The 14,721-nt window shown below is 43.8% G+C and overlaps 1 protein-coding gene across 1 annotated transcript in view; it reads left to right on the top strand.

Annotated features, from left to right (window-relative positions):
* Window positions 1-14,721, top strand: part of LOC135057187 (uncharacterized) — an 826,406-nt gene that overhangs the window by 716,537 nt on the left and 95,148 nt on the right. The window contains 3 exon segments of the mRNA XM_063963085.1: window positions 9,974-11,787; window positions 11,790-11,976; window positions 13,983-14,063. Coding sequence (XP_063819155.1) covers window positions 9,974-11,787; window positions 11,790-11,976; window positions 13,983-14,063 — 2,082 coding nt within the window.

Genomic DNA, 14,721 nt, shown 5'->3' with positions numbered 1-14,721 from the left:
ATTAGTTGCTGACATACTCTGCCATGGTACCTTATGGAACGCATCACCAGTACTGCGTGATTTATACAAATTGTCTCCTGTGGACTACTGTGCTATCACAGCTGTGTGGAATCAGTGACCGTTTTGCTGTGTGGAACCCTATGTAATTGTGCAGACTAATCTATCACTGCTGTGTGGAATCAGTTACATTTTTGATGTGGGGAACGGTTTATCTTTAAATCCTGTGCGGAATTGTTGTAGAACTCTCTCCTCTACAAGGACTGGCTATTTGGGCCACTACCTGCATATTGTATTTGCACTACAATTAGCTCCTGTATATTATCTATTTCTGTGTGCGGTGAAAAATAAACCATTATTTCGGTTTCATCTGCTTGGTGTCTGGGTGATTTTGAAGAACCCCGTATCCTCACAAGATGATTCTCCATTGAAGATGTCCACCACCACCCCCTTCCCAGCAGTTGACTTCCTGGACCTTGTGTATGACCTTGTGGTTGCCATTCTTTGCCGCTGGGGTAGGGGCATAACGCTAGTTCTGATTTGAACTCCAGAGCTGTCATGGCTGCTGGTCAAAGTGCTGATGCTCAGAACAATTGTCAGTGTTCTGCTCTGTGATCAGTGCTTGTGAGGCAGGGCAATCACTGTACCATCTGACAATTCATGGCTTTGGCTTTCATAAATTACCAAAGAGGCACTAAGGGGTTAATTTACGGAGATGTGAGTTCTATTTAAGGTGGGATGTTGCCCATAGCAACCAATCAGATTCTACTTCTCATTTATCTAGCACCTTCTAGAAGATAATACCTGTAATCTGATTGGTCGCTATGGGCAACAGCCAATCTTAAATAGAACTCCCATCTTAGTAAATTTACCCCTAAGTGCTTTAGCCATAAAAGGTACTGTATATGTAGGCTCGCGCTTTGGGCCAAGCAAAATGTCCTAGCCATTGCAGGGTGCATATTCCTAATGCAGAAAGCTGGGAAGCAGACTTCTGCAACAGGCAAATCTTTTATTAATAGTGTATTTGATGGTGTGTATGCACCTTTAGTGGTGCTCCTTACAGTCTGTCCCATATGGTGTAGAATAGGAAAAAAAATATTAAGGGCACTCTGTCAATTTATTTGTATCGCCACCAGGTTAGATACTAAGTGGGCTATCTCATTATCCCCGGTAATTACAGGAGCTAATTGTCCCGCCGGAGGCTATCTTAATTATCCCCGATAAGCCAGCACGAGGGGTGGCTTATCGGGGGTCACCTGATGCTGCACCGGGTGCCGGATGCTGACAGCTCTCGGTGCAGCGCTGCTACTCCGGCTCCCCTGGTCACATGGCCGCTCCCCCGTCATGTGAACGCTGCTAGGAGAGGGGAGATGCGGTCACGGCGCCGAGTGACAGCTTCCGGGCCGTGGCGCCATGCCTGCAGTCCCAGCCTGCTGCAGCGGGCATGGGACACTGCAGGTTGTCCCGGTCATCAGGGATTTTGTTTTTAGAAACAGCGGGGCTGTTTCTACCGAAAACACACAGGTTTCACTGAACCTGTGTGGTTCTGGGAGAAAGGGCATTCTTTTTACAGGCGTTCAATCTGGATAGCCTGTAAAAGAAAAATCTGTGAAAAATAGCGAAAAACATACGTTTTTTGCACCCAGTGTTTTACTGGTGCTAATAGGTTATCCCCCTAAATGTCATGAACAGAATAGCTTCATCAATAATCCACAGATCCGACAAATAGCAAGCAGACAATGTGCCTTTGAAATCAGCATATATGGAAACATCATATCATAATTAACAGATAGCACCGTTCAAAGATTTCAACATCACGTTACTGCCACTGCTGTGGTCATGGGCCATCTGGGATTGATAGATATAGATATTGTGACACGGTGCACAAACACTGGGACTCAGATGAACACTTTCGGTGTTTATTTTGCACAGCAGGTCAGCACATAGCAAGTTACATCCATATGCAGTCGGTATTACAGGCAGTAGCATACAGGCACTTTCAGCATAGCAGACTCTTGATAAGCTCCAGTGGTCCCTAGTCTAACCCACACACCCCGGCCTATCACCTGGACACTACTGCTATCAGGAGCCAGGTGACTCTGTCCTGGAAACCTTTATAGCAGGAAATCCCAGGTGCTGCTAATCACACACCTGGGATTCTGCTATTGCTTCCAAAACCTGGTCTGGATCCTCCACATTACTTTCATATGAAAAAATCCCATCTCTGCCACAAAAAATAAAATAAAAAAATTATATATATATATATATATATATAGACACTGCTGAAAAAAGGGAACACTAAAATAACACATCCTAGATCTGAATGAATGAAATATTCTTATTAAAATACTTTGTTCTTTACATAGCTGAATGTGCTGACAACAAAATCACACACAAATTTTCAATGGAAATCAAATTTATTAACCCACGAAGGTCTGGATTTGGAGTCACACTCAAAATGAAAGTGGAAAAACACACTACAGGCTGATCCAACTTTGATGTAATGTCCTTAAAACAAGTCAAAATGAGGCTCAGTAGTGTGTGTGGCCTCCACGTGCCTGTATGACCTCCCTACAATGCCTGGGCATGCTCCTGATGAGGTGGCGGATGGTCTCCTGAGGGATCTCCTCCCAGACCTGGACTAAAGCATCCGCCAACTCCTGGACAGTCTGTGGTGCAACGTGGCGGTGGATGGAGCGAGACATGATGTCCCAGATGTGCTCAATTGGATTCAGGTCTGGGGAACGGGCGGGCCAGTCCATAGCATCAATGCCTTCGTCTTGCAGGAACTGCTGACACACTCCAGTCACATATGAGGTCTAGCATTAGGAGGAACTCAGGGCCAACTGCGCCAGCATATGGTCTCACAAGGAGTCTGAGGATCTCATCTCGGTACCTCTTGGCAGTCAGGCTACCTCTGGCGAGCACATGGAGGGCTGTGTGGCCCCCAAAGAAATGCCACCCTACACCATTACTGACCCACTGCCAAACCGGTCATGCTGGAGGATGTTGCAGGCAGCAGAACGTTCTCCTTGGCGTCTCCAGACTCTGTCAAGTCTGTCACATGTGCTCAGTGAGAACCTGCTTTCATCTGTGAAGAGCACAGGGCGCCAGTGGCAAATTTGCCAATCTCGGTGTTCTCTGGCAAATGCCAATCATCCTGCACGGTGTTGGGCTGTAAGCACAACTGCCACCTGTGGACGTCGGGCCCTAATACCACCCTCAGGGAGTCTGTTTCTGATCGTTTGAGTAGACACATGCACATTTGTGGCTTGCTGGAGGTCATTTTGCAGGGCTCTGGCAGTGCTCCTCCTGTTTCTCCTTGCACAAAGGCGGAGGTAGCGGTCCTGCTGCTGGGTTGTTGCCCTCCTACGGCCTCCTCCACGTCTCCTGATGTACTGGCCTGTCTCCTGGTAGCGCCTCCATGCTCTGGACTCTACGCTGACAGACACAGCAAACCTTCTTGCCACAGCTCGCATTGATGTGCCATCCTGGATGAGCTGCACTACCTGAGCCACTTGTGTGGGTTGTAGACTCCGTCTCATGCTACCACTAAAGTGAAAGCACCGCCAGCTTTCAAAAGTGACCAAAACATCAGCCAGAAAGCATAAGAGCTGAGAAGTGGTCTGGGGTCACCACCTGCAGAACAACTCCTTTATTGGGGGTGTCTTGCTAAGTGCCTATAATTTCCACCTGTTTTGTATTCCATTTGCACAACAGCATGTGAAATTGATTGTCAATCAGTGTTGCTTCCTAAGTGGACAGTTTGATTTCACAGAAGTGTGATTGACTTGGAGTTACATTGTGTTGTTTAAGTGTTCCCTTTATTTTTTTGAGCAGTATAATATATATATATATATATGTGTGTGTGTGTGTGTGTGTGTGTGTGTGTGTGTGTGTGTGTGTGTATATATATATATATATATGTGTGTGTATACATACACACACACACACACACACACACACACCGAAATAGGGCCATTCCATGCCAAATCATCACAGCTTCCAACCCGTCCATCTTGGATTTTACATGAAATTTGGTAGGATGGTAGATGACCTAATGTTAATATCATGTGTAAAATGATAGCCCTCAGTGATACAGTGTTCATGCAACAGGGCTGCAAACATGACAAAAAATGTAAAAATTTATGCTTGCCAGGTCAACTTAGAAATTTCATATCTTTGCTTCTAACCTACAGTCAAAATACTGACACAGTAAAAATACCAACATTCATTATGCTGACACGTTCAAAATGCGAACAGTCAGAATACAGACATTTGAAATGCCGACATGTCAAATGACATGAGTTTTTCTGGGGTTTTGTGTGTCCGTGTCGACATGGATACCGTCTAAGTGTTGCGCTCCCCATGCGTTGGGCACACTATTACTTTCCCTCTCCTTGTGTTCCCCCTCCAGGTCCACTGGGATGTTAAAGTATGAACAAGACTCTTTTTGGGCAAAAATTCCTTAAGCAACACATGTCGGCTTTTCAAATGTCCGCATTCTGCCTATGTCTGCATAATGAATGTCGGTATTTTGACTGTCGGTTAATGGCTGTCGGGATTATGACCATCGGTATTGTGTCCGTCGGTAAATCAACTACTACCCAAACTTTCATGTTAGTCTTGTTTTGAAGCTGAGGGACCATAGTTTTCATAAAAAATAGTTTTAGATTTGAAATATTGACTTTTACATTTCAAGGTCATATGATGTGACCTTTGACCAACAAGAAAGTTCTACCACAATTAGAGGCAAAGTTATGATTTTTTTGAGGTTGACCTGGCAAGCATACATTTTACATTTGTTGTCATGTTTGCAGCCCTGTTGCATGAACACTATCACTGAGGGCTAAAATTTTACATATGGAAGTAACTTTATGTCGTCTACCATCCTACCAAATTTCAACCCGACCGTCTCAGATTTTCTTGAAAAGTTACTTTTTTGGTGATGATTTGGCATGGAATGACCCGATAGAACGCTAATGCTGTCTCAGACACTGGTGATCCTTCCCTTGTCACTGTTTGTGTCCCAAAAAAACCAACAAATATGGTTGTGTGGGTGCAAATAGCGTTCTATAAATGATTTGTAATGTATATACATTTTTGTTAAAAAAAGACAATAGATCATATAAAATACGATATAAAAAAATACCATAAAATAACAGTTGAAAGTTTTACAAATACTTATAACCAGACCAGTGTGTCTGAGGCAAAATAACCTTTACTGTCAGGGCTTTGTGTATCGATGTTTGAAAGACCCAGGATTTGCACTGGATGGATGACCTGCTTGTCCTGTATAATGTCCAGAAGAGAGGCTGGCTAGCTTCTAAACAGGTGTGGTATGCTAGATAGACTAGACTTAGGTCGACCACTATTGGTCGACAGTAAGTAGGTCGACAGGGACTCTAGGTCGACATGCACTAGATCGACATGAAAAAAGGTCGACGGGATTAAAAAAAATTCTGTTTTCTTTATAGAGTGACTGGGAACCCCAATTAGTGCACCGTGACCCCTCGCATGGCGAGCGAACTTCGGGCAAGGTGCCTCGCTCCGCGACCGCTGCGCTTGGCACAGGTTGCAGTTCCCAATTGTAATCCACGTGGATCGTAAAGTATGAAAAAGTTAAAAAAATGAAAAGAGAAAAATGCATGTCGACCTATAGTCCCTGTCGACCTAGAAACCATGTTGACCTACTTACTGTTGACCAGTAGTGGTCGGCCTAAGTCTTGTCGACCTAGAGACTGGATACCCTTCTAAACAGAGCATTGCCAGGTTAACCTTGTAGCAAGTCTGCTGGTCCTTGAACCTGTTGGCGCACATACCAAGAGATTGTTGTGTACAAATAGAATGGTGTGATATGGAGCCTCTGCTTAGGAGTTGTGCTGGAGTGTCACCTGATCTTCAATTCAGCTCTTACCAAATGTAACCAGGTTTGGTAAACCAGAGGGTTTCCCTTAGGATCAGCTTTGGAGCACCCCTTATGCCTTCCCATTATGCACTTTGTTTCTGTTCTGTTATTTTACTGTTCTCCTTGTTAGGTTTGTTCTCTTTCCAGAGCAGTGTCCCGCCCTCTCCCCCCCCCCCCCTCAATCTGTACGTCTTATCTGTCTTTTGAGGGCTTGTTAGACAAACTGTGACACTTGGGAAGTTGTCGGGGTATATAGGGGAAGTACATATATATTGGTAGATGCTCAATTAGCTTAGTGATATCATTCAGGTGCTCGAAAGGGAGGGGTATTTCTGAGCAAGAAAAAAAGGCATTTGGTTTCCCACAGCACCCTGAATGATAACAGTAACCAGATATAAATCCCACATAATAATAGAATTCAGAGATCTTCGTTACACATATTTGCGCAAATGTGTGGCTAAGCCCCAAAGCCGCATCAAGGCGTCTCTGTATATTTGGGGTCCCTAGCGCTATATCTAGGTGCAGGGTGTGGCACCCCAAAACACCAGCATAAGCCAGAAATTCCAGCGTAGCATACCAGTGAAAAAAACTATAGTGTTAATAAATTAGTATTTAGGAAGCCGAAGCTATAGAGGGTGATGCAAACATGAAATGTAATTAAAATAGAGAAATAGTGTTAAAAAAATTAATAAGTGAAAAGTGTTAATAGAATGTAAAGGTATGCCACACTAAAGCCATCCAGCTTATGCTGGTGTTTTGGGGTGCCACACCCTGCACCTAGATATAGCGCTAGGGACCCCAAATATACAGAGACTCCTTGATGCGGCTTTGGGGCTTAACCACACATTTGCGCAAATATGTGTAACGAAGATCTCTGAATTCTATTATTATGTTGGATTTATTTCTGGTTACTGTTATCATTCAGGGTGCTGGGGGAAACCAAATGCCTTTTTTTCTTGCTCAGAAATACCCCTCCCTTTCGAGCACTTGAATGATATCACTAAGCTAATTGAGCATCTACCAATATATATATCTGTTGTGAGAGGCAGAGAGGTCCCTGCATTAGGAGGAGGTGCAGGCCCTGACATGCCACATGGAGCATTATGGGGTTGCTCTAAGGTAGGTAGCTCTTAGCTTAGACATATTGTAGTAAGGAGCCTTTATCATGTGGCTCCTTGCTGGTTAATATTAGACCCAGATTGGGGTAATGGAGGTGTGGTGCCTCTGGACTGGCTGAGCTGGATGGCTTTAGTGTGGCATACCTTTACATTCTATTAACACTGTTCACTTATTAATTTTTTAACACTTTCTCTATTTTAATTACATTTCATGTTAGCATCACCCTCTCTATAGCTTTGGCTTCCTAAATACTAATTTATTAACACTATAGTTTTTTTCACTGGTATGCTACGCTGGGCTTTCTGGCTTATGCTGGTGTTTTGGGGTGCCACACCCTGCACCTAGATATAGCGCTAGGGACAGTGATTGCGCTGATCCAAAAAAAAAGTGGGTCCCAGGGACCCCTCACTTTCAAAAATTGGGGTCCTACCGGTCCTTTTCTGGGTCCCATCGAAATGAAGGTTCTTATTAATCTTAATCTTGTTTGGACACTACAAAAGTGTTGCAAGGTGGGGGGATGGGGTGATAGTGCTGCTGGGCTGTGTAGCATGCAGGACACCCTGCACCAGAGCTGTAACTAAACATTTTGGTGCCCTTAGGCAGAAAGTGAATTGGTGTTCCACCTTACTAGACCGTAAAGTACAGGCAGTGCGCGCCGAAGGCGCGTTGCAAAATTTGAGGGGCGTGGCTTCATGGGGAAGGGGCGTGACCACATAGTGCCAATTCACATTACACCACACAGTAGTGCCGCTTATACAGATTGCACCAGGTAGAACCTCCTATACACACTGCGCCAGGTAGAGCACGTTATACATATTGCACCAGGTAGAGCACATTATACAGTACATATTGCACCAGGTACAGCATGTTATACACTTTGCTCCAGGTACAGCTGGCTATACACTTTGCTCCAAGTAGAGCACATTATACACATTGCACCAGGTAGAGCACTTTATACACATTGCGCCAGGCAGAGCACGTTATACACATTACGCCAGGTAGAGCACTTTATACACATTGCGCCTGTTAGAGCGCATTATTATACACATTGCGCCCAGTAGAGCACGTTATATACATTGCACCAGGTAGAGCACGTTATATACATTGCACCAGGTAGAGCACATATAAACATTGCACCAGGTAGAACACTTAAGACACATTGCACCAGGTAAATCAAATATAAACATTGCACCAGGTAGAGCACGTTATACACAATGCGACCGCTAGAGCACGTTATACACAATGCACCAGGTAGAGCACGTTACACATATTGCACCAGGTAGAGCTCGTTACACACATTGCGCCAGGTAGAGCATGTTACACACATTGCAGCAGGCAGAGCACGTTACACACATTGCGCCAGGTAGAGCACGTTACACACATTGCGCCAGGTAGAGCATGTTACACACATTGCGCCAGGCAGAGCAAGTTATACACATTGCGCCAGGTAGAGCGCCGAGACACATTGCGCCAGGTAGAGCACCGAGACACATTGCACCAGGTAGAGCGCCGAGACACATTGCATCATACCCCGGGCACACACACAGCAGCTACCCACCACACACCCTGGACGCGCACACACACACGCACACACACACAGCATCTGCCCACCTTATACTCCGGACGCACACACACACACACAGCATCTGCCCACCTTATACCCCGGACGCACACACAGCATCTGCCCACCTTATACCCCGGACGCACACACAGCATCTGCCCACCTTATACCCCGGACGCACACACAGCATCTGCCCACCTTATACCCCGGACGCGCGCGCACACACACAGCATCTGCCCACCTTATACCCCGTGCACACATACAGCATCTGACCACCTCATACCCCGGGCACACACACAGCATCTGACCACCTCATACCCCGGGCACACTCAGCAGCTGACCACCTCATACCCGGGGCACACTCAGCAGCTGCCCACCTCATACTCCAGACACACACACACACATCTGCCCACCTCATACCCCCCCCCCTCTTATACCCCGTGCACACACCCAGTAATTGCCCCCCAACCCCCATACAACCAGGACACACAAGCAGTAATTTAACCTTCTCTCCTTATACCCATATGGCAGGCACGGCGAGAGCCGGCAGCCAGAAGTCCGTTTACAGCAGCGCGGAGACCGGGATGGCGGGAGATGTACACCGCACACACACACACACACACTGGCCGGCGCTCAGAGCGGCTGTCAGGAGCGGCGGGGAAACTGACCTGCGGAGAGGCGGTGCGCTCAGTCCATGAGCACGGGCGATAGAGCGGAGGGTTCAGGCAACAGCAAGTCTGTGATGAATCGGTGCCTCCGCGGTGCTCACCTTCTCCCGCCACAGTCACAGGCATCAATCACTGACTTAACAGGAAGTGATTGGCTGCTGCAGCAGAGCGCGTCCCCGGGGACTCGCCCATTTCAGAAAAGTGAGTCACCTTCCCACAAAATCGGGTAAAATACGCGCTATAGCGCTTTTTGCGATCACTGAGGGACCCCAAATATACAGAGACGCCTTGATGCGGCTTTAGGGCTTAACCACACATTTGCGCAAATGTGTGTAACGAAGATCTCTGAATTCTATTATTATGTGGGATTTATATCTGGTTACTGTTATCATTCAGGGTGCTGGGGGAAACCAAATGCCTTTTTTTCTTATATAGGGGAAGGAGCCTGAGTTAGTTTTCTTAAAATGCCCCGCTTCCAATACATTGTCTCCCAATGAACTAAAAGAAAAAGATTGACCGTAACTACATAAATCCCAACATGGATAGCGTCTAAGTGTTCCGCTCTCCATGCTTTGGGCACGGTGTAAATATTTAGCTAAATATGAATTAAGAATTGTAATATAGTATTTGAAATTTACTCACTGAAATTATACAACTAAATCACTAATACTATGCAGTGGACGGAAAATACATTTCCATATATTTTTATTTTATTTCCAGCAGATGGACACAAAAGCATGAATACGCCGGAGGGATGTCTCATTTTGTCTCAAGATTTTAAAACCGAAGATCCCAAATTTACAAGAAATTCTCCAGAAGAAACCTGCATTACCCTATCTAGACATCCAGTTCGTCCAAGTGCAGATAAATCACTTGATATCTCTAATCTTGAGGACATTTCTCCTGATAACCCAGATATTGCTACACATAGTACAGCTCACACAGGTGCTAACATTTTTCCCTGTTCTGATTGCTCTATAAAACAATTACCACAGTCAGTCTTTATTAGGCAGAAGAGAACTTACACAGTTAAGAAACCATTTCCATATGAGTGTGGGGAATGTTTTCTAGACAAACCAACTACAATTAGATATGAGAGAGATCACACAGGTGAGAAACCATTTTCATGTGCTGAATGTGGGAAATGTTTTGCACATAAATCAAATCTTGTTGGGCATGAGAGAAGTCACACAGTTGAGAAACCATATCCATGTTCAGAGTGTGGGAAATGTTTTACACACAAATCAGAACTTGTTATTCACATGAGAACTCACACAGGTGAGAAGCCATTTCTATGTTCTGAGTGTGAAAAATGTTTTGCATGTAAATCACATCTTGTACATCAGAGAAGTCACACAGGTGAGAAACCATATCCATGTTTAGAGTGTGGGAAATGGTTTACACTTAAATCCGAACTTGTTACACACATGGGAACTCACACAGGTGAGAAGCCATTTTCATGTTCTGAATGTGGGAAATGTTTTACACACAAGTCAAATATTGTTACACACATGAGAACTCACACAGGTGAGAAGCCATTTCCATGTTCTGAATGTGGCAAATGTTTGACAACAAAATATAAACTTGTTAGACATCAAAGAACTCACTCAGGTGAGAAGCCATTTCCTTGTGCTGAGTGTGGTAAATGTTTTAACCAGAAATCATATCTTGTTGTACATCAGCTATCTCACACGGGAGCTAAACCATTTTTATGTTCTGAATGTGGAAAAATGTTTGCACATAAATCAAATCTTGTTAGGCATGAGAGAAGTCACACAGGTGAAAAAACATATCCATGTGCAGAGTGTGGGAAAAGTTTTACAAACAAATCAGAACTTGTTATTCACATGAGAACTCACACAGGTGAGAAGCCATTTCCATGTTCTGAGTGTGGGAAATGTTTTACACTTAAATCAAGTCTTGTTATACACCATAGAATTCACACAGGTGAAAAACCATATCCATGTTCAGAGTGTGGGAAATGTTTTACACACAAATCAGTACTTTTTTTTCACATGAGAACTCACACAGGTGAGAAGCCATTTCCATGTTCTGAGTGTGGGAAATGTTTTACAAATAAATCACATCTTCTTGTACATCAAAGAACTCATACAGGAGAGAAAACATTTTCATGTTCTCAATGTGAGAAATGTTTTGCACAAAAATCACATCTTGTTATACATCAAAGAACTCATACAGGAGAGAAACCATTTTCATGTTCTGAGTGTGGGAAATGTTTTGCAATGAAATCACATCTTACTACACATCAGCTAGCTCATACAGGTGAGAAACCGTATCCATGTTCTGAATGTAGGCAATGTTTTGACCGTAAATCAACTCTTATCCTACATAAGAGAAGTCACACAGGTGAGAAACTGTATCTATGTTCTGAATGTGGGAAATGTTTTGACCGTAAATCAACTCTTATCCTACATAAGAGAAGTCACACAGGTGAGAAACCATTTTCATGTTCTGAGTGTGGGAAATGTTTTGCACATAAAACACATCTTACAACACATCAGAGAATTCACTCGGGGGGGAAAAAACATTTAAATGTTCTGAATGTGGGAAATGTTTTATAGAGAGAAAAGGTCTTGTTGTACATCAGAGACATCACACAGGTGAGAAACCATTTCCATGCTCTGAGTGTGGGAAATATTTTATAGGAAAACAAACTCTCGTTGAACATGAGAGAACTCACACAGGTGAGAAACCATTTTCATGCTGAGTGGGAAATGTTTTACCCAGAAATCAAGTCTCATTAGACATCAGAAACAGAGATGTGAAACCATTCTAATTAGCACGTACTGAGTGTGGTAAATGTTCCTGACTGACGTTTTTCCTAGACGCAGAAAAATAAATTTCATTGAGCTGATTGACATTGTCATTGTTACTTCTGTCGAATTATAATTAATGTTGAAATGATTACCATTAATAAATAGACATAATTACAAGACTGTCTGGTTCTAGCACTTTCCATGCTTGGAAATAAATGTGATTATCGGCCTGTTTACTGAATCTGCAGTATCTATGTGATTTCTCCGCCCCCATCGTTCTGCACGTGAGAGATTCTGTCATCACTATCTCACTGTTTGTGAATGTCTGTCATCACTATCTCCATGCATTTGTACCAGCGCTATCTTTGTGCAAGAGACTCAGGTTACATCCGATAGCTTTTTACATACATTCAATTCTGCCAAGCCCACAATTCCACATACACACCCAAGGCACTTTACACCCACTCTGCAGCAAGAGATGTGTCAGTCTGTGAATGGCATGTAACGGCGCATGCACAGCTGCTAAACATCACGGGATATGACTGCAGATGGAGGATTTGTGCAACTCTGAATTAGGGCCAGTGTGTACACCAAGGTTTTTGGTTTTTTTTAACATCACTGAGTTAAGAATAATTGTAGGCTCCAGTCAGGCCGTGTAGTCACATGTTACAGTATAATGTAATTTCTTCAGGTTCCATAGTCTCCACAGGGTTAACCTTGGGGTATGCTGGTAGAGACCAGGGCATGCACCGAACAGCTAAGCTTTTGCAAGCTCCCAGGATGCACTGGTCCCCTCTCCACTCATTCCCCGCCCACAGCTCAGGCTCTTTAGTTTTTGTTTGGTGCCAGCAGGAGCTGGTCACCGGATAACAGCTGGGTCTGTATTCTGCAGGCCAAGCTTAGAATTTTTCATATTCTTACAATGTTTAACAATTTTTACCTTTTGATATTTGAGCATGCAGCGCTAGGCAGTCCTTTGGACGCCAGTGCTGCTACTCCAACACCTCCACTGGAGCCGCAACTCCAGCCATGGTGAGGAACTTTTGGTGGGTCCCTGACAGACTTCACTAGCAGGGGCACTAAGGGCTTGCAAGCAGACACTGGGGGACAGGTAAGCTGTGATCTGCGCAGTCCTTCCTCCGGTCCCTGGAGACAGACGGGAGGTGCTGATATGTACCCACACCCCGGTGTTTGGGCTACACTAGACCACCAGGGCAAATGTTACTGGCGCTGGGGACATTAAAAGAAGCCAGGGAACCAGTGGTTACCCAACCCAGGGCACCATTTTGCTGAGGTCTTCCCACCCTGAGCTGCTCCTCCTACACCCCCATCCCTCACAGAGATGCTGGGCAGCCATTTCTAGAGCTCTGCAGGTCTCCGGGATCACTGGATCCAGTCTCCCTGTATGCCTCTCCTTGGAGTCTGGTTATACTTGTTTAATACTATTTTAACCATGTTGTTTGAGTTAATGTTAAGTAAATGACTGTATGGAAGTCAGATTTAGAAAAGCAAGTGAATATTTATTTTTAAGGACCACGCCCATATACAGGTCGAAAGACCACATTCTCTCCGCCTGGGTCAAAATGAATCAACCACAGAAACATGTCAATACAATGATTTTTATAACATACAGTTACGCCCCATTCTTATAACCCTCCCATATGATTTCATGCATCTTGAGTACAGTGTTATGCATTATTAGGACAATTGGCAAAGACAACCAAGAGATATTTAGCCAATACATCCTCGTGATGAGACTGACTCGTGATTTTAACCATGTGTCCTTGATTATAATATTAAAGTATACAATTTCCTAAGTTTCCATTGTTTAAAGTTGTGTGTGGGGGGTATTCCTTATTAGGAATTAAACTGGACTTCGGATGTGCATACGTGGACTTAATACTAGTCTCTTAGTCTGTATAAAGTTCATATGAATATGCTTTCTCATCTAGCTAGAAACAAAATGGATTCTCTTATGCTTTTGGACTATAATGGTGAAATTGAGGTCACCTTTGATATTGTGATTATTATGTGTATGCATAATATACGTACTATCCCGTAGTACATATATATAGCTGTTAGGCCTTTAGAATGTTGCCTCTGTCACAGTATTTGAAAGTTCCACCCTCTGATCAGGGACATTATCCATGTGCCCTGTCATCTCGGGAATTTCTGGGAACGTATAGTTCGCTGATAATCATTTCATGTAGTACTGCTGTTCTGCGTCTGGTAGTAGCCTTCTAAATACAGCATAGGCCACACCTATAGACAGTGTACATCAAAAGAATGGCTATATGATCACAAGAATAAACCTCATCACAGAATACATCATTACATACAATATACTTAAAAAAAAACATTTTCCTAATCCTGCAAATTGAATACTAGGATTTAAACATTTATCCTTTCCAGTCCATATCATAATGTCTTTGTTAAAGTTCTTTTATATCTTGGGCCTCATTTATATATTTGGCAATACACGTATGCGGATCTGTAATGTCATTGTCAAATAAGTATAGCAGTGAACTCAAAGTGCTGTTCCGGAGATAAAACAATATCCTCCAATTTGTGGTATTAAAGAATGTAGAACAATGTGGTATAATAGTTCATGTCCAATGTCCTGGAATGTCTTATCATAAAGTTAAGTCATGTTATCAATAACTTTGGATGAAATAAAACGTCAACTCCCAG

The sequence above is a fragment of the Pseudophryne corroboree genome, chromosome 3, assembly GCF_028390025.1.
Source record: "Pseudophryne corroboree isolate aPseCor3 chromosome 3, aPseCor3.hap2, whole genome shotgun sequence".
NCBI lineage: Eukaryota > Metazoa > Chordata > Amphibia > Anura > Myobatrachidae > Pseudophryne > Pseudophryne corroboree.
The sequence above is the reverse complement of the archived record's forward strand: the minus strand, read 5'-3'. Positions and strand labels throughout refer to the sequence as shown.